The sequence below is a fragment of the Eublepharis macularius genome, chromosome 17, assembly GCF_028583425.1.
Source record: "Eublepharis macularius isolate TG4126 chromosome 17, MPM_Emac_v1.0, whole genome shotgun sequence".
Taxonomy (NCBI): Eukaryota; Metazoa; Chordata; class Lepidosauria; order Squamata; family Eublepharidae; genus Eublepharis; species Eublepharis macularius.
In genome coordinates this window covers 22,492,240-22,513,322 of record NC_072806.1, presented here as the reverse complement: position 1 = coordinate 22,513,322, position 21,083 = coordinate 22,492,240, and the positions used below count along the sequence as shown (strand labels likewise).

The following is a 21,083-nucleotide window of genomic DNA, read 5'->3' as shown; positions in this document are numbered from 1 at the left end:
TCTCTGCCCTCCCCAGACCCCCCTTGCCCCCTTCCTGCCATCCCTCCCCAGATCCCTCCTGCCTGTTAGTCCTTCTCAGACCCCTCTGCCTGCCTGCCAGCCCTCCTCCCCCCCCCCACCAGCCCACCCCAGCTTTCTGGAGCCCGTTGTATTTATTTGCACAACGGGCTTTGTTGCTAGTGGCAAAATAAAACACAAGTCCCATGGCACCTTAAAGAACAAGAACACTTATTTCAGTATGAGCTTTTGTGAGTCATAGTTCACTTTCATGGTTTATATCAATGTTTCCTCAGTAACTAAAGCAAACTTTTTTTCTGAATGAATCGAATATGAACATTAACAATAACAACATTTGATTTATATACCGCCATTCAGGACAACTTAACACCCACTCAGAGCAGTTTACAAAGTATGTTATTATTTTCCCCACAACAATCACCCTGTGAGGTTTGTGGGGCTGAGAGAGCTGTGACTGACCCAAGGTCACTCAGCTGGCTTCAAACTGAGGAGTGGGGAATCAAACCCGGCACTGCAGATTAGAGTCCCGCTGCTCTTAACCACTACTCCAAACTCTTACAATTAAAAAGACTTCATATTATTATTTGTTAAGCATTTGTGATGTCCCTGTCCAGAAGGTTCAGTTTACCCTGAACATTTATAATATAATAGAAAAGACATGTTACATTTATTATTTCTTTATTTATCGATAGTCCACCATTCTCACTGAGACTCAAGACAAATTACTTAGTGTGAGATTAGCACAGTCAATATCAAGGACATTTCAATAAACAATCCCTTAGGGTGTATAAATGCAAATTGCAAAGATTTAACATCAGCAAAAATCCAATACAGAGTTGAAGAAATGATGAAACAGCGTAAGCAATCCTAAGACTGTCATTAAAAAACATAGATATATCAAACAATATAGATATCGTATCTACTTGAAGTCCCTTTCTAATATATTTTTTTCCAGCAATACCCTCGTTTATTTGCAGAGACCACTAAATTTTTAGAATGTCAAAGAGTAAGGGCTGCCTGCTGTCAAAGAGCTTGCCCTTGTGTTTCTGCATGGATTAGTGTTCCGAGCGTGCCTCCTGATTGGACAGGGGCAAACCCAAAGCAATATCTCATGCATAGACGCAGTAGACAGCCTCTTCTAAGGTCAGGGTAGTTTGGTTATAATAATCCTCTGCATCAAGTTCGGGCATCTTTAGATCCTATCTCATTTCATGAGGCTTATACACGGCAAACAAGACAGATAGATATAATGCAATCCTAAGCAGAGTTACAACCTTCTAAGTCCATTGAAGTCCATAAGGTTGAGGTGACGTACTTGGGGTTGCATTGATAGTCAACAGCATTATTGCTGTTGGAAATTCTCCTCATATTCAATCCAGAACTCTCCTATTTCTTATTAGAAAATAGTTCATTCTCAGCCCATTCCCCTATTTTTGACAGAGTCTACCCTTTTGTTTTAATCTTACCTGGTCTCCATCCATCAGTGTTTCCCCGAGCAGGTTTTTGGACTTGTTTACCACTCAGATTTGTTCCATAAGTGTCTAGAAACTTTTCTCATCTATGTACACCGTTCTAGTATGCTTGTCCAGTCTTACGCAACAAAATCCAGCTCTTGTACCAGAAATAGAGGCAAAATGACAGCAAGTCAAAAAAAGGCTAATTTCTGCTTCAGACAAAGGCTTAATATGGATGATGTCTTGAAAATATATAAGAAGGCAGGAGGTCTCATAGAGTAGAATAGGGAAGGCTTGATACTTGGCTTAAAAAGGCTTAGCTGGTTCACAAGGCTGTTTCTTATTTTTTCCTCTCTCCAGCCTAGCGATGACTATAAGGTCATGTTTCTTCTGCGAAATCTCCGACAGCTGAACGGCAAGGATGTCACCAAGCTGGCCAATCACGTGAGGGTGGTCAACAGTCGTGAGCTGACCAGCAGGGTAAGCTAACTGATGCCTCCTTCATATGCCCATCTGTGGTGCGATACGGCACTGGGACCAAAGCTGTGGCTTTTAACCTCTTATTCTGTCCTTTTGGAACTTCAGCATGAGGGGTGAATATAAACTACGCCTATATTAAATGAACGCTGACATTCATTTAAGCATGTTCTTTATCTGTAGCCAGGTTGGATTAACAATGAAGAAGCATACTGGCACAACTGTATGCGGCAGGCCAGCATTGCTTTCATTTACATTTTTTAAAAATCTAAACTTTTTTTTTACAAACACAATGTAGGTTGTAAAGAATATACTTGATAAAGACCCACTGATGTTTCTGAAAATTCACAGGAATCAGTACTCCGTAGCCCGTCTTGGCCTGGTGCCATTGTTACAATTCCTGGGCCCTCTGCTTCCTCTATTTTATCTGTCCCCAGGTCCTGTTTCAGTATTGCATCTCTCTCCAGCTCTGTTTTCAGACTGCATTGTGGAGTGCTTCCTAGCAGGTATTTAAAGCAATGCTTAAAGTACAAAGCTGGGCATTAGGATCCATGCTGAAGGAGTGTCTGTAACCCAAAATGGAGGATTGGCTGTGTACTCCTGTAGTCCTAGGAGGCTAGTACAGATACTAATTGCTGCAGAACTCCCAGAGAGCCTTATTTGTTTGGTTTTTATTTTATTGTAGAAAATCATTAGTTGCTTTTGCGTTAGCCCTGCACAAAGCAGTGTACTATTAAGACAATCCATCTGAGTTTGGGGATTTGTAGGAGCGAGAGTCTAGTCCTGTAACGTCCTCCTGAATTACTGGGATTCCGCTTTTTACAACCAGAGAAACTGGTTCTCCAGCTCCTTGTCACTTTCCCATTAAGGCTAATTTGCATTCCGCAAGTGCCTGTTTTGATAACCAACCATGTTGTCAAAGTGAGGAATTTAAAATAATATAACATGACTTAAACAGCATATAATGAGCGACAAGACAAAAACTGTAGTGAGCAAAATGGTAAAATATCCTTAATACTCTGATCAGGAAAACAACCTGAGTGGATATACATGTTTTTTTTAAAAGTCCTTTTTAAAGGTACTGTGGATCTGGATCTTACAAGTCATGGCAGGAAGTTGGTTCTGCAATGGGGGGTGGGGGGAATCACTGGGTATTCCCACTCGGTTGTGGCCATCACCCTTATATAAGATGGGACCACCAGTGTTTAATCAGTGGCTTGTCTCAATGAGCAGAAAAGAACATCTTGGAGTAAGGATTCCTTCCATTATTCCAGGTCAAGAGCCCAAAAGATTTAAAGTAAAACACCAGCACCTTGAATTTAGGCCAGAAACATAATGATAATCATGGAACTTATTTTAAAATTATCACCAGAAATCAGTTTGGCTGCTGCTTTCTGTTCTGTTGTAGCATCCAAACTGCTTTCATGGATAGCTCTTTGTAGACTGCATTACGGTAGTGTAGTCCAAATGCAAGTTTACTTGGACTGGTACCACAGAGGCAACATCCTTCTATTCCAATAAAATGGCAGAGTTGGTGGATCAGGCAAATCTAATAAAAGGTGCTTTTTGCTGCTGCCTCATCCCAGGCCCCTAAGAGGAGACCAAGAGCACAACTAACTTACAAACTTGACTTTGTTGGGGGGGGATATTCATGCTTCCCTTAGTGCAGTATATATACTGTACCACTTATTTCAGGAATTGTATGATTATGTGCAAAAAAAAATACTCTGAACCTGATAACAGAGTTTGTACATAGGGGCAAGCCACTGGCTGGTACAACAAAATAAATAAACACACCTACTTAACAGTGATCACAGTGGACTAGGTGCTGAGAGTGCAGAAGTGATGCACACAAAGTCATTAAGTTACATATGGGTAGGAGAGAGATACCTGGATGCAGGAGAAGTTGTGACTAGGAAGGGAAGAAGTAACAGTGAAGATGAAATCAGAGTGAGGTTAGGATGATTCATCAGTGGGTCTGGTTATGTAGAGATAATTCTAGACAAAATTCAGCATTGCTTAATACCTGACATCATGGTGAGTTCTAAAAAGTTAATGTGTATTTTAAATACAAATACTCATTGCTTAATAACAGTATTCACACTGAAGGTATTTCATGAGTGAAGATTTTGCTCCAACATAACTGCCTGATTAATATCTCATGATTTTTAAACTTTCCTGTGATCATGATACCGACTGCATGATAAATTATGTTAACATTATGTGGTTGCTGCAGTTGGCTGATTTGATTGATTATTTGATTGATGAAGGAATGTTTCGGGACTAATTTTATCATCAGACCACACGCACCCATCCCTTTTCTCCTCACTTTTTTCTGTGTTAACAACTGAAGTCAAGTAGAAGGGAAGGAGATGAAGCGGGATGGCAATAGACAATTCCTACAGATTCAGGGGAGGAGGAAGGAATTTAACGATTGTCCAAGAGAGGAGGACTGTTGCTTGGGATTTCAGCATAGTGAAGTGGTCTTTTGGACACCCCTGGTCATCCATGGATGAGTTTCCGTGATCAGACCCATCCTAGTTCCTGGGCTCCTTAGCCTCCTTTCGTTAATGCATAGAGACAAGCTTTTTTTTATTCTCATATTTTCAGCACAGTATACATCGAGAAGTCAGTACAGGAGATCATCCCATCGGTTGTTTTCAGATGAGTTCAATGCAGTTCTCTCTTTGCCTAGGTCACTGCTCACTGGGGGAAAAACTTCCGTAACCAGCTACCTAAAACTTTGTCACCTGAGCAACTGAAATCGATCAGGAAAAAATTTGTCAGGTCTGCACAAGCTAATGTCGCATATGGACCCAGCTCACTCAGCGACTTCACTCGATGGCGGGTAAGTTCCGTCCCATTCACCTTCTGTAGCCCTTTGAGTGTTCAGATCCGAATACCTGCCACAGAATCTCCATGTAATTAATTTAGAGTTATTTTGCATTCAAAGTGAGTTACAATAGATCTTCATCCAGCAGAGCAGAGGAATACAAAATTCATTGGTTAATTGAAAGGGGAAAGAAGTCAGCCCCAAAGCAGCTTAATGACATAGAATTTTGCAAAGGCCAAAATTTGTATATTTAGAATACATGTGGTCAGCCTTTAAACCATGATTTGGTTGATGGTTTGGCTTGTGAATTTAACATTGAAACCAGAAGTTCCTTATCCACTTCCCTCTATATTTTTCAGTCCATCTGCCTTTTGTGAGTATTGACATTGCTCCCTGATGGGGCGCTCATGAAAAGTTATTCATTTCACAGTTGAGTTGGCTGGTCAGTGAGATAGTTAAAATGGCAGGAGAACTTCTCTTTAACAGATTGTAGCTTTAATAATGCATGTAGAGTTCACCTGTAATCAGAAACATGTTTGCAGTAGGATCATATGCAGATTGTTGTGCTGTAGCATAATGGTTAAGTGGTTGGGATGGGAATCAGCAGTCTGCTTGTTCGAATCCCACTGCTGCCATGAGCTCAATAAGCAGCCTTGAGTAAGTGACTCCTCTCATCCCCAGCTGTATTGTGGGGATAATAATACACTGACTTTGTTCACCCTTCTGAGTGGGGCACTAATCTGTCTAGAAGAGTGGTATACAAGTGCAGTTATGATTATTATATAAACCAGTTGAGCATAATAAATAAAAACATGCCACTGCATAAGATTGGGGACTTTTATTTTAAAAGTAAGTATTGCCAAAACTAGTGATAGTAGTCCTGACTCAAATAAATTTAAGCATTGAACAGTAAAAACCCTTGCATACTCTAGTTTTAGCCACTATTTTTCTAATATTTGGCGAAATCAAGAAAATCCAACCAATCATCTTGTTGGTAGTTAATGTAGCATCTTATAAACTGTTCATGCACTTGTTTTGTGCGTTTGGATTGTCCATTGCTTTGGGGATGATAGGCGGAGCTAATTTCTTGTTCAATCCCTGCTAGTTTAAGGAGCTCCCGCCAGAAGTTGGCAACAAACTGTGGACCGCTGTCGGATATTACCTTATTAGGAAATGAGTGAAGTTTCACTATATGCTTCAGGAACAGGCTGGCTAGTTTCTTAGCTGTAGGAATTGTAGTACAAGGAATAAAATGAGCCTGTTTTGAAAAAAGATCCACCTCTACTAGGATGACTGTGTGTCCTTTTGAGGGGGGAAGATCAGTAATAAAGTCCATTGAAATCGCAGCCCATGGTCTAGGGGGAGTTTCCAATGGTTGTTAACAGTCCAGGGGGGTTCCTCTTCCTTGATTTTCCCATTATACACACTGAGCACGAGGATACATATTGAGACACATCTTTTCTCATTGCTGGGCACCAAAATTGTCTTTGTACTAAGTGTAATGTTTTGAGATATCCAGGATTCGGTTTCGTTTTCTCAGCCATGCCGGACGCTCCTCTCGGCTGGTCCGGGAGGAAACGACCGGGCACCCTGACCGGGCGGCTGATCCGCAAGGATTAGCCCCCAGGACTCCCAGGGAGGGAGCCAGGGTCCGGGACGCGGCGGGAAGAACTCCCCGAAATCAATGCGGGGGGGGGGAATTGCCCGTTTGTCCCTATGGAGGCCGGCAGACGTGCGCGGCGCCTCGAGTGCCGCCGGGCAACGAGAAACGGCAAATAAAAGAAACAGGCGGAAGCCCGTAAACAAGCGAATCCCTTCTGTTCTACAAGCGTTTGTGAAGGAGAGGTTGATCTGAAGAAGACTCGTTCTTCCCCTTCGTTGAGTTCCAGAATTTTGTTGGCGCCCCCCCCCCCAAAATGGCAGCAAAGAAGCAAAGTCCCGCTCTCGGTAAGTCAATCTCGGCTACTTTGAAGGGGGAGTCGCTCGAAGAGTTGGTGCGCAGGGCGGTGGTGGAAGCCATAAAACCCTTTGTTGACAAGCTGAACGAAACTGATCAAAGGGTGGGCTTAATTGAAAGCAAAGTGAAAACCATTAAGGCAGCAGCGGGGGGGGCAGAAAAGTCTGCTCTGGAAAGTGCGTCACTTGTGAAGGCTACAAAAAAGGAGCTGAAGCTGGTTGAGAACCAGCTGATCAGGCTACAGATGTAACGAACGCAGACAATTTTGCGTCTCCAAAACGTGAAAGAGGAGGAAAAAAAGGATCTGTGGGAGGTGGTCTCGGAACTATTGGCGATACCCGCGAGGACGACTAAAGAAGAGGTTAAAAGCGCCATTTTGGAGGTCCGTCGGGCTTCTTCAAAATATGCAACAAAGCGACAGTTGCCTCGTGAGATCATTATTGACTTTTCATCTAAAAAGATTCGGGACACCATCCTATATAACTCATACAATGCGGATTTGGACTTTATGGGTTTGAAAGTCAAGATTTTGAAGGACGTTCCATTTCTAGTCCGGAAACGGCGTTTTAAATATAAAAAGTTTGCAGCTCTTCTGAGGGACCATGGAATAAAGTACAAATGGTTATTCCCGGAAGGAATATGGTTCAGATATAAAGATCAGGCCTATAAGATATTATCAGAAGATCAACTAAAGGATTTTGAGAATAAAAACCCAGAACTCTGCTGCACCGAGAACGAAGAAAAGGAGGAGCCGGAGGGGGGGGGAGGAGGAGGAGAGCACCGCAACAGCGGTTGCACAGAGAGAACTGCGTCCGGGACCTAGAAGGGGGAGGAAAGTTTAATCAGAATTTGAAATGCCTATTCTCTGTATGATTAACCACTCCATCATTATCCTATGGAGCTATTTTTGTATTATGACAGTATGAAGGGAAACATTGAAGTGTAGTGTTTAGTGTTTGTAGTTCATTCCCCCCCCCTTTTTCTTCTTTCTCCTTTTCCACCCCCCTTTGTCCCTTCCCTCTCCCCTTTCCTTGTGATAGTCTTGTGTAGTGCTGTGTAGTGTTTTGTAGTTATGAAAAATAAAAACATTTATTAAAAAAAAAAGAGATATCCAAAATGTCCAGCAGTTTTTGCATCATGACATTGGTGCAAGATTTCCTTTCTTAAGCTGATTGGGATATAAAGTTTGCATGAAGTTTGCATCAGATTGCATGAAGACTTGAGAACAGGGATAAGGGGAACAACTAAGGGAAGATATGGGCAGTTGTAGCCCTTAAAATCAAGATGCATTAATGCTAAAGCAAGAATGTTCAAAGTCATTGTCCAATGGCACCTCACTCCAGAGTATTCACTAACCAATTCAATTTTGTGCTACAGGAATCACTAAATAGAGGGGAATTTCTTTTGTATTTGATGGTCCTCCACTAATGTTTAGGGGTACTGAAGCAGAGATTTCCAACACTTAGAATGAATCATTGTTTAAAAAGTATCAAAATCAAATGACCCAAAAATAATCCTTCTGAATTTCCAGAAAAAAAGATCAAGTCCTGTTCAGTGAGTGGGAGCTGGATCTCTTTTGACAGCTACAAAAATGCAAATTACACCACCATGGAACAATAAACAATTCCTATCAATTGGAAAAAAGTTTGAAAGAGCATGGGGTTACATAATAGTGAATAAGATTAGGTGAAAAGACCAAAGGGAACAAAACACACACAAGCTATTTTGTTAGAAAATGGCAGTCATTTTTATTAAATTCAGCACGGGACTTAAATTTATAATTTAAAGAACGGACAAATTTTATTGTATCTTTTGTCTCATTATCCTTGTATTTATTTACAGGTGCATCTATGTAACTCCTAAGTTTTTAGACAAAACAAAATAGAGAATTTTAAGTAAAATAAAATATCTAAATTTATAAGTTATGTAACATGCTCTCTGATACCTTATTATAACCTTTGTGTAATTTATTTTCCCTTGGCAAAGCACCTTGATAAAATTACAGATATTTACCTTCCTTCTCTCTCCAAAAAGAAATTAGAATACTATATTTATATGATAGTCTTGATATAATCATTTTTATGTATGTGTTACTGTATTATTTGTATTGGTGGATGTTACTGTGAACAAGTTAAAAATAAAACAAAAAAAGAACTACCTCTTACTGCTACAGTTTAACTTTTAGATTAGGACTGCAATGGATTAATTATTTTAATATACTACAAATGTTTTTGATCAGCTCTGAAGTTGCCCCCAAGTTAATCAGGTAGCAGATTTTTCAATTTATTGATGACAGGTACCACCTTAAAAGAGGCATTCTCTCCTCAGTAAAAGCTGAGGAAATACTTCTAAGATGTTGCCTTCTGAGAATATGTGCACATCACCAAAAACCAAATGTATGATTTTGTTAGTGGTACGGTGTAGTGGTTAGAGTGTCAGACTAAAATTTGGGAGACTTGGGTTCAAATCCTTGCTCTGAGCCTGATCTACCTTGCAGAGCTGTTGTGAGGATATTATATGAGACGAGAATGATGTAAGCCACTTTGGATCCCCATTGGAAGATAGGCTAGGTGTAAATGAATAAATGAGAATTTTCCGAGTGAGCAGTGTTATACAACTAAGTGCCTAATCTCAAAATGATTAATAACAATGATTCCTTTAACCGATTACCTGCCCTGGTACATGCAGCCATGCCAGGTTCTGTACAGAAACAGAGGTTTGCTGTCTCTCTTGGACAGGCATGCTGAGTAATGAACAGTTCTGTGTTACTTGAAGCTTTATGTACTTGTATCAACAGAGCTTAGTCCGAGGCTGTATATCTTCCTATCTCTTTTGTTTATTCTCTGGCACCAAATATTTGCACTAGTTGTGCTCCCCACAAACTTAATTTACCTTGGCAAAAAAAAAAATAAGGTGGTTGAAAAAAGAATTTTTGGTGATCACTATAGGTTTGGATCCACGTGAGGCAACTATGGCCAGATAGCCCCTGAAACTTACTGAAATAGTTGGCACACCTGCCCTCAGAATGATTAACTTGCAACCAATGGGATTTGCTTAGGCCTCTGTTTGTCTCTGGGCTCTCAAAATTAACATACAAAAGCAGGCAATGTGGTCCTTCCTCCTTGCTTGCTTCCCAGGAAGGGAAACAGAGGCAGACAGAACATATAAAGGTTTCTCCTGAAGAGCTTGGAGTCTGTAAGTCAGGGAGTGGAAAACTTTTTACTTCCAAGAATAGAGAAATTGATCCAGAAATGCAGTCTGTGCATACTGTACAAGGAACCTGGATTAGAATCTGAGTCCACAGCATGGCCGAAAGCTTTAGCCTTTGTACCGGTTTCAGTAGCTTGGATCCCAAAAAAGAAGAGGGTTGAGATAAAAAGCCACGGTGAGTCTTCTCTTTCTCTCTCTACCCCATATTTCTTCTGCTCTCAATCTTTTAAGGGATTTGTGTACATTGCCCGGTGTCAGAAGGATATTTGAACAACTGCTGATTTTTGTATTTTAATGGAAAGACCCCCATTTTTTGCTTGCTATTCTCAGAATGCCAGGGATACAATCTGACCCCAGCACCATTCAGAATCAGCTGACCTGCTCAGCCTCTTAGAGAGGAAGTTCTGACAAAGTGTCACAATCATAACATGAGCCATCTGCTTTCTCCTCCCCCACACCCCTCCCTTTTTTTAACATCCAAGCTGATGAAAAGTTCTGAAGAACCCAAAGGCTGCATATCTTTTATGTCATTTTGGTTGTTCCTGTTTAAAGGTATTAAGTGGCTTTTGTTTTCTGGCTGTGTTAAATTGTGTTTCTCTTGGAAATGTTTCTGTGTACATAATTAAAATATTTATATCCCACCAAGCGATTTACAAAACTTTTAAAATGAGACAAAATAAATAACCAATAATAATAAAATGTAATTCTACAGAAGCAAGCAAATATAACATGAGATGATCTTTACTTGGTCTTGTTTGGCAGAGCTGCCTCTGTATTCTGTGATTTTTTTAGCTGCTCAAAATATTGGATGTTGTTTTATTCAGGAGCCTGTAATATCCCAACTGCTTTAGGGTGCTCAAATGGGTACCACGTGGGTTTGCTCTTGTGATAGTACCCCTCCAGGATCCCATATTTTTGACTTGGTAGAAACATCCGGTCTAGAACTAGTTTGGATTTGCACTTGTGTTGCAAGTTCCTTCGTAGTTTCACAGGTATGATGTGTGACTGCCTGAATATCTAGCCCCAGGAGATTCAAAATACTTCTGAGAAAGCATCTCTGTTTTGCCCTGAACTCTGATACTCCATTGGTTCGCTGTATTGAATATTTCTACCCTCAGTTGATAGTTGCCTCTCTTCTGGAATTACTGGATAACTTCCTTCAAAGTGCTTTGCCATTTTCATTTGCATATAAATTGCCCTGGAAGACTGAAGCCTAAAAGTCACTTCTTGGAGACCATTTACCTTACCATTTTTTTTTTCAGAGTAATTTGTTTGTGTGGTTTTAACATTTTTCCCTTTGTGCCCTTAAGTTAAAGATATATTTGATAGTCTTGAAAATATATGTGAAGAAAATGGAAAAAGGATTATGTCAAGGTATAAGAAAGTAGAGACAGTGTGGTATAGTGGTTAGTATCGTACTAAGAGCTGAGAGACCTCAGGTTCAAATCCCCAGTCTGCCGTGGAAGCTTAGTGGGTGACCTTGGGCCAGTCACACACTCACAGCCTAACTTACCTCACTGACTTGTTGGCTAGTTGTGAGGATAAAATGGGAGAGAGGAGTGCGATGTGAGCCAGTTCGGGTCCTCTATTGGGGGAAATGGTGGGGTATAAATGAAGTAAATATGTGCCTTTTGTAGCAGACATTTGGGGCCATTAAAGCTTTTCCAGAGGAGGCAAAATAACTAGCCTGACTTTGCAGGCATCGACCATATTGTTTAAAATGTGCAGCTGCGCAGGGTATGTATTTGCACAGGCTAAGTAGCTGTGTTTGTACAGAGCAGTTCAGGAGAGATCAATGTGTACAGACCAGTTAACATGTTCAGACCAGGCAACATAGGCAGTCAGACAGGAAAGTCCCTGCCCCCCCCCCCAATCACATTTAAACAGGCATGATTTCCAGGACTACTTCTGTTGCAAAAACGAAGTATCTTGTGGCACCTTAAACTTAACAAATGTAATATAAACTTTTAAGTAAATATATTGTGGGCCTGAGCCCAGTTTTTCAGGTGTAGTGAAATGAATTTCAGTGAGCAGGGAAAAAAATAATTGTAAGCAGTGGTTTGGGAATTGTTTAGGGGAAACTGAAATGCATACAGATAAGCCCAGTGCTTAGCTCACAACCCAACAGCAGTTGGTGGTAAAGACTCTTTAGTTATGTTAATCAATTTAATACCTATGCAGCCTGGAAACATGTTCAGGGCTGTTGAGCACCTGGCCAGTGCTGTGAAATCTGTCAATGAATTCTAGTTGGAGTCTCCATTTGAAGTGCCTTTGCTGGAAAAGAACAGTCATACATATGCAAAACACTGGGTGGCAAAAAGGCAAATTGCAGGGAGGGGGACACTGATTTTCAGCTGCAGCAACCAGCTAAAGGCTCTTCCAACACATTACCAGGTTACAGCTACTCCTGTAATCCATCCTGCTCCCTGACTAGGGAAGGGGCTGCTCATTTGTTGCAAACAGCACTTCCCCAACCTTGAGCAACTATTTACTAGCAACAGTGTTGTACCCAGTAGAGATACAAACCCAGGAATCATCCTTTGCAACAAACTCCAGTGCCAGCCCCTCTGTCCAGAGAATAAATGGACATGCCACCCTGCAAATGAGCAAAAATCAATCACTGCAAAAATCACTAACGTGCATTCTGTGTTGTGGCCCCCACCTTACGGAATGGCCTGCCTGATGAGGCTAGGAGGGCTTCTGCTTTATTGGCCTTTTCCAGAACAATGAAAAACTGAATTATTCGAAGAAACCTTTTTATGCAGGTAGAAGCCCTGACCTGGATGGTCCAGGGTAGCCTGACCTTGGAAAGTCCGTATTTAGATCCTGGTCCGTATTTAGATGGGAGACAACCAAGGAAGGCCAGGATTGCTGCACAGAGGAAGACAATGGTAAACCACATCTGAACGGCTATTGCCTTGGAAACCCTATGGGGTTGCTCTAAGTTGACTGCAACTTGATGGCACAAACACACAATTACACTCACGCAAGGGCTGTGCTGTAAGGAAGTGGTTCAGGGAGAAACTTTGGTAAAGAGATGGACTGTTGTACTGTGTACCTACTGGGTAGCTTCTGTGACATTTAATATATCGCTTATGCTTTGTTTCAGCATTATTTCACCTCTATTTCTGTTGTATTCAAATTTCTTTAATCCATACCCTGTTGCATTGTTTATTGAATGACCCAGCCATTGATTGTATTGACTTAGACTGTGTGCTTTGAGTCTCAGGGAGAAAGGCAGGCTATAAATAACGTAAATAAAGTAAAATAAAGATGGAAACACTCAAACCAGTGGACGTTTAATAAAAGTCTTGAAAGTTGCAGGGAGTCCAGCAGAAAATTTTCAAGAGGGTTTCCAGCAGGAAACTACTGAATTGGAATTCATATGCCAGTTTGTTACTAATGTTGATTCATTCGGGAATTGTGGTGGTTAGCTCAGTCACTACAAAAAGGAATTCCTTGTCCTCTTAGGCTTATGTACTCTATTTAGGCTCATCCAGCTTTTCCAATTAGGCTGAAAGTGTCTACACACCCAATTGGAGTGGATTGTTTAATTTTGGGGGGCACAAATTCTTGTTTTCATTTGTGCTCTGCAATGTTATATAGAACATAGGGCTTCCAGCCTCTCTGTAGTAACTCCCATATACTGCTTGTAGCTGCATGCATTAGGTGCAATAGCGTCTGGCTTGCAAAATAAATTTATTAGCATTTAAGGCAGTACAAGAGTGATTGTCATTTGGGTTGTAGTAGAGGCTGAAATGCTTCCACGTGGAAGCATTTGGCATCTAAACTATAGCAGGGTTTTTTGGTTTTTTGCGAATATCCACAGGTCTCCTAATTGCTCGCTGTCTGTGGTTTTCCCTATTTTGATGCAGTCTTTCTCATATCTTGTTTAAATTTAACCTTTTTGGAAAGAATGCAAAATGTCTTTGCTGTGCTACAGCAGTCTAGAAGTGCCAATTAAAAAAAAACCCCTCTGATGGTGAAGGAGGAAATGCTGGCCACAGGGGCCTGAAGCAAAAAGTGTGGGGAAAATAGCAGTATGGGTACTCTGTTGCCACTGTGACTGCCTCTGTATTTGTATTGTCAGCGAGAGCTACATAGAAAATCACTACTAATAGAAGTAGCCAAACTCAGCAATCTAGAATTTATCTAGAGGGAATTTATCTGTTAGTAAAATGGGGTACGATATGTTCTGTATGAGGATGTATTGGTCAGCCAAACTAAAAGAGAGAAAGGGCATAGGATGTATGGACTGGAATGATTTCCCAAATACAAAGAAAACTCTGCATTTTGGGTGGAAATGCCCTGCCTCTCCCCGACAATGATGAAGTTAAAAGGTCTGGTCATTTGTGCTGTTTTATTATTGTGCTATACTTTGTGGTCTGGACTCTTTTGTTTAAAAAAAAGTTCTTTTTGAAAGGGCCCCTCTTTGAGCAAACATTTTCTCTTAATATGAAAAGACTTCAGAACTGTTTAACATTATCACATTTTGGTTAAACATGCTCTGGAAGAATGTCAACAATTGATCTACACCATTCTTTCAGTCGGCCCTTCTCAGCAGAAAAATTGCACCGAGTTGGGCTCTTGAACAAAATCTACCTTGGGTCAAATGGTTGCTCCAAACCAAGCCTGACTTGGGGTGCTTTAGGCTTTTTGGAGTTAGACACATTAACAGGTGCCTCGCAGAGTGACTCTTAAGATGAACTCATCAGTAATCAGGCAGATACTTGTAATAATTTTGTAATGAAGACATGCCTTGAAACTTCTGAAGAAGGTCTTCAGCAGTAGCAGTTTGAAGAAAAACACTGGTTAGATACCTTGTGGAAACTATGACAGTAATCATCCCAAAAATGAACCACTAAATCCATCTGTCCTTTTTGAACCACCTTATTCAAAGCTTCATCAAAACAGGTAACAAATGTTTGGCATTGTTTCAGCTGTTTCAGTAAAAGATCTGAGAAATATGGTGCCAAGCCAAAAGCAACAACATACATTGCTTTTGTTTTTCCAAGATGAAACTGTTGAGCTATCTGGCTATCTGAGAACATTCGCTTGAATAACTCACTGATGTTGTTACAAGAGTTAAATGACATCTTCTTCACCAGTTGCAAAGCCCACAGGCACTCTGCTGTCCTGACACAGCCCTTGATTACATAGGCAGCCATACTAGTTTGTGTGGTGGGTTAATTCTTTGCCATTTTCATCACTCTGATCATGTTTTCCAGTTTTCGCAGGGGCTGTCTCTTTACCCTCTCTGGTTTTACTATCTGAACTTGTACTTGGCTTTGAACCTAAACATATTGCGATGGACTGTTGACTTGATTTAATTTTCAGGTTCTTCTGATATAATGGCCCTTGTGCATGAGACTCCACAGCTCTAATTCCCATATTATTTAGTTAAAAGTTTTTGTAGCACACTTTACAATAACCTTTGCATTTGTCTCCAGCATCTGGTGACAGCCATGGAACGAGGTCAGGATGAAGTTTGAAATCCAGTCACTGCATATTAAAAACTGTCCTCTTAGAAGCCATCTTCAAAATGTGGTTTCAGATACAGCCGTACACAGAACCACCTGCCCGACCCCAAGACGTTAGCAGATTTGTTTCTGGCAAGTAGGAACTTTCCAAAACTGGGAAAGTTTCACTTTCACTTTCTGGTTCCAGAAAGTGTAATGAGCAGATCAGCAAGAAAGGAGGTGGAGTTTCTGCAACCTAGAGAAGCAGACAACCCTCATTTGCAACCTTTGTGTATGGGAGAAGTCAGGAAAGAGGGTGAGAGAGCTGGTACTCTGTAAACTCCAGCAGGAACAAGCAATCACTTTTGCAAAATTTACTTTGCATGGTGCAGAGTAGAAAGCGCTAGTTGTCTGTGAAATCCAACAGCGGCAAAACTCATTTGCAACTCTGTGCTGGGTTTAGCAGGAGACAAAACGTCTATTCCATACACAAGCATGAGCCCCAAAATGCTTATCTTTATATGTAAGTTAAATGCAGTACTAGCAGGTAGGGATGAAAACAGTTGGATGTTTAAAGTTTGTATATTGCTAAACGTTTAAACTAGCCTTATTTTGCAAATGCTACCAGCAGACCTTGGAAATCATGCAGGGACAGAGCTCAACAAACACATTAGGCTGGTTGCTGGGGGTGGAGCTGGGAAAGGGCATCATTAAGTTTTACTTGTATTCTGCTCCTTCTCTATTCCAGTTGCCACAAGAACAGATCATGCTCTTGTAGCAGCAGGTCAAAAATCCCCTGCTTGAATATATTTTAATTACAATTTCCCTGACTTTCCCTGACTTCAGACCAATTTCCCTGACTTTCCCTGACCAATTTCCATTTCCCTGACTTTCCAGAAAGTGGCAACTATGCTAGTTAACTTTATGAACTCTGCTGTAGTTTTTTCTAACTTGCTGTATAACAACCCAGGTATACTTTCATCTTTGACAGCTAATTAAAAGTAGCAGACGGTATCTAGATTAATGTCCTCAAATCGTCAAATGGACCAATGGTGATCTACTCGCTTAACTTGTCATTTTTTACTGATCTATAGTTTTTATCTTGCAGCTGAATATAGCATGACTTTTTGGCTAATTAGAATGTTATGCAGTTGAAAATATGAATAATTAATTGAGCATTAAACCAATCGTAGTCTATCTATGCTGTCACATGAAAAATATCTTAGATTTCTGCATAAGATAACTTATAAAAGTGCAAACTCAGATAGTATGTCAGAGTTCTAACTGAATGAAAACTCAGGAAGACCTAGGTGAGAATCTTACCATTGCATTGTATGCTATGGGGAATCTTTAAGAAATGTTAGCAAACCTAATTCTTACTGCTTTTCAGTGTGTATTAATAGAAATACACTGCTGTTTTAATGATGTTTTAATGTAGATGCATTTTTATTGTATTTTAATATGTTGTTATCTACCCTGAGCCTGCTCATGGGGAGGGTGGAATAAAAATTTGAAATAAATAAATAAATAAAGTGTTCAATCTTTGTAGGATTTAAATTAATTATCGTATGTTTTGATGTCTTGCTTCTTTACAAAGACTAGGGTATATTTCAATAAAAGAAATATTTAAAAGAAGTCTTTCCACTAAACAGTAGCACAAGAAAACTAGAAATGTATGTAGAAAAAAGAATTTCAGGCAGTACACATGTGAAGAACTGTTTTCTTAAAGTTGTGTATGGTTGCTGTCTAATTCTTGGGGCAAGAAGGGGGTGTAGGTGCCCACAAAATGACAGTTGTAGATTTTGGGGATATAATTCACCAAAACCACCTTTCTGATGTATTTGATGTTCTTGTGGACTGTTTGAGCAGAAATAACAAGGGATAACAAAAATGTAGTTTTAGGATTTTGTTCTAGACTTGATGCTTATAGTTGGCTTGTGTAATGTTTTGCCATATAAATAGTTTGTGTTTTGTTTCCGCTGTTTAATAGGGGGGGGGGTTAATATTTGAACTCAGAAGGAGGGGGGACTGGATGGGTGAGTGAGGTGTGCTGTGATTGCATGGAAGCTGTACCCTGGGGAGCAGAGGGGACTGCAGGTTTTAGTCTGAGTGCTGACGGAAAGATTTTCAGTCAGACTACTGTCAGGTTCAGATGCACTTTCATACACACTGAAAGTACATTATTTAGCATGTGCAAAAGTGCTTCTGGGAAAGCCTGAGTGAATCTGTGTCTGTGGGGAGGGGAGTGTTTATTATGTTAGTGAAGAACTGAGGGGGAAAAGTCTTTGTGACTGAGTCTGTTTATTATTTCTAGCCTAAGTGGCAACTGTGTGGAAAATTTAAGCATCTGTACCTAAATTGAATCCACCAAGCTTACGAATGTATCCTGAAACCAATAAGCTTATCAAGACTCTGCAACCGTCATGCTTATGTACTTATAAATAAATTCTATTTCTGGTTAAGCAAAATGCCTGTTTCATCTGAAATATAGGGTCCCTTTTTACCTCACAGCCCCCGACGCGCTGACCATTCTATCAAATTACTATTGATAACTAACAGTGAAATCCTAAGCAGAGTTACTCCAGTCTAAACCCACTGATTTCCTACCTTATCCCATACTTTTCATTAAAATGTAACCAGTATCTGATCTATTAGGTGAAAATGATTGCAGAGGAATTCTTGACTTCACTGATAAAACAAGAAGATAACGCTGCTCCTGAATCAGAAGAAAAGATGGAGGAGGAGGAGGAGGAGGAGGAGGAAGAGGAAGAAGAAGAGAAGGAGGAAGAAGAAGAAAAGGAAGACAAAATTGCAGAAAACGCAGCAGAGACAGCTTCTAAGGTCAGAACTTTGCAAATGCACCATTGCGTCCAAAGCGATATATGCCTTTCCTCCCCTCAGTGAGCTTTACTTCATTCAGGCTTATCTTGGTGAAGCTCATGGCCTCTCTCTGTGCCACATGGGAGGGGGGGAGTAGCTTTGCATATGGAGGCGCCAGGTTCAGTTTCTAGCATAGCTGGAGAAGACTTCTGCTGAAGAGCTTTTCCCCTTCAAAACAGACAGTCCAGGACAGAATTGACCTGTGGTGGAGCCAAGTAGGGGCCAGTTTTATAAGGCAGTATGGTGTAATAGTGTGTCAGACTAAGATCTGAGACATCCAGTTTCAAGTCCCCCCTCTACCATTGAAACTTGCTGGGTGACCTTGGGCCAGTCACAGAGTCTCAACCTAACCTACCTTACAGGGTTATTGTGAGGATAAAATGAAGGAGAAGAAAACAATATAAGCTGATTTGGGTCTCCATTTGGGAGGAAAAGTGGGGTATACATTAAAGTAAATAAAAAAAAATAAGCCTGTACTTGTCACTCTGCTGAGAAACCAGTTAATAGCCTCTTTGGAAACTGGAGAAACCAGTTAATAGCTTCTTCAACCCAAATCAGACTAGAGGGTTGGAGACTAAAAAATTTGATTGGATGCAAATGTACAAATGCATGCTTTTCCATTCTTCATTTTCAAGTGCTTCTCTGTCATCTCCTTTCTTTATTCAGAAAGCAAATCCCAGTTTAGGCAGGGCCGTGCCTGTTTTTGGCCTCATTGCAGGTGACAGGAAAAAGATCTGTTTGTGCGCGTGCGTGCGCGTGTGTGTGTGGAGGGAAGTTTGACCATTCGACCAACCACTGTCAAGTCAAATATTGTTATTTAAAGTGGTTTTTTCAAATATTGACTTCATTAGAACAAAAACAAATTAAGAATCAACAGGTTTTGTAAATTTGTTAATTACAGCAGCAAATCCACTGTTAGGAAACAATGTGTTGGGTAGGGATTTTCTATGCAAGAATGATCCACTGGACAGTTCTTCTCTTTAGCCTTTGCCCTGGATCCTTCAGGGTCAACCTAGTTAAAAGCAGGAAGAGAAATGACAAGCAAAGTAACAAGAACTGTTTTTTAAAGCCCAATTTTTAAAGACTGCTGTGCTAAGTGAGCAGCTAGCCAGTTCTTCCTATCTGCAGCTACCTGAAGTTCTAGCAAGTGGACAGCAGGAAAAGCTTTGCAGCCTTCAGTTCTGTCTGCTAACAGTCGATACAAGAGAAAAATACAAGGGAAGCTGCTGCTGCTCAGAAGCATTCGTGGTTTCAGGGAGCACTTGGCAATACTCTACAGTCTGTTGCTGGGTGCTGACCCCAGAGTGGGGGAGACCTGTGGCCCTTGGGGTGGGATGCAATGCTTTTCTATCAGCACGCTTCTTCAGTGCTCCACTTCCCGTTTATGGGACATAGCTTTGAGAGGTACCAAATATAGAAGGCCCTTAACTCCTACAGGAAAAAGTCCCTGATTGGACACTGCTTTGGTTACAGAAACGCTTATATCGGAAAGCTTATACTGTAGGGCTTGCTAGAGGGATGTCTCTAGTTGAGCAAGTTGTAAAATGGATATTATTCTAATGACAGTGAATCTTTTCATTTTGTTGCAAGAATGAATGAGCTGATGTTATAAAGTGCATACCTCCTTGTACAGGCAGCAGCTGGATGTTCCCTGTTTTCCTTCCTAGGGCGCAGTAACCTCCAGCAAGAGGAAAGGGGCTCGTTCCAAAGGAGGAGCCACAAGCAAAAGATCCCGTTCCCAAAGCAGCTCTAAGGAGGAACCGTCTCCCAGCCCCAAGAAGGCCAGCCGCTTGCAGGATGAGCGTGGTTCCGAGGAACAGAGAGCGTCTCGCCCGCAGTCCAAGGAATCTCACCCCACCCATGATTCTGAAGGGGCTCATCGGAACGGAGGGCGGCTTCCAAAAACACATAGCCACAAAAGGGCCAGTCAGCAGAAAGAGGAGCACAAGGAGGAGGAAGAAGAAGAGGAGGAGGAGGAGGAAGAAGAGGAGGAGGAGGAGGATGGAAAAGATGTTTGTAGCACCCCCGTCAAGGACTTGGAAGGCGAGGTACAAAGAGAGCCTTCTTCTGGCTACCAAGTTTCTAGAGTGCCCGCTTTTAATGCAATTGTCTTTATTGCGTTGCAAAAAGCAGCAGTTTCAAGAAAACAATAAGGGCAGTACTGACAAATGTGTGGAAAAAATGACAACTGGGAAGGTTTAGTTTTTTTGAAGTATATCAAAATCCTGATTTGGGGGGCGAGCTGTTAAGAGCAATCCTAGGCAGAATCCTATCCTACTCAGATCTATTCAATGGGGCTTACTCCCACGAAAGGGTTCTTAAGAAAGCACTATAAAACCCCTTTCATCATGGTCAACAGATACTAAGATAAATAATTTGCTTCTGCTGTTGTAAATCAAGTCAAATTTTATAAATTATCAAACACTTAAAATGGGACATCTAGGACATGTACTAAAATATCAGCCCAAAGTGATCAGATTATGTATCTCAGTGTGCCGCCTGTTGCATTTATTCTGAGGTCTGGTGATGAACTTGTATCTGGGCTTCCCACTGTGTTTGCATGAGTCGTCTCTATTTTTTAAAAATTTCCCTGCCCATAGAGAATTAACATCAGGACAAGGAAGTCTAGACTATGAAGTGCTAGTTTTCTATGTGCAGAGGCTGTTTCTTAGATTCATGTATATCCTCCTCGAAATTACTTCGAGAAAACTGATACTCTAGATTAATGCTGTGAAAATACCATCTTATTTACTTCAAGCCATCTAATCTATGATTTATAGCATATAGAGGGGTGA

General features: G+C 40.9%; 1 protein-coding gene across 2 annotated transcripts in view; it reads left to right on the top strand.

Annotated features, from left to right (window-relative positions):
* LRWD1 (leucine rich repeats and WD repeat domain containing 1) overlaps nucleotides 1–21,083 on the top strand; it is a 41,230-nt gene that overhangs the window by 6,599 nt on the left and 13,548 nt on the right. For both annotated transcript variants that reach the window (XM_055001398.1, XM_055001399.1), the window contains exons 4-7: nucleotides 1,833–1,952; nucleotides 4,645–4,797; nucleotides 18,064–18,249; nucleotides 19,956–20,336. In XM_055001398.1, the coding sequence (XP_054857373.1) occupies nucleotides 1,833–1,952; nucleotides 4,645–4,797; nucleotides 18,064–18,249; nucleotides 19,956–20,336 (840 nt within the window). The remainder of the gene's footprint in view (nucleotides 1–1,832; nucleotides 1,953–4,644; nucleotides 4,798–18,063; nucleotides 18,250–19,955; nucleotides 20,337–21,083) is intronic.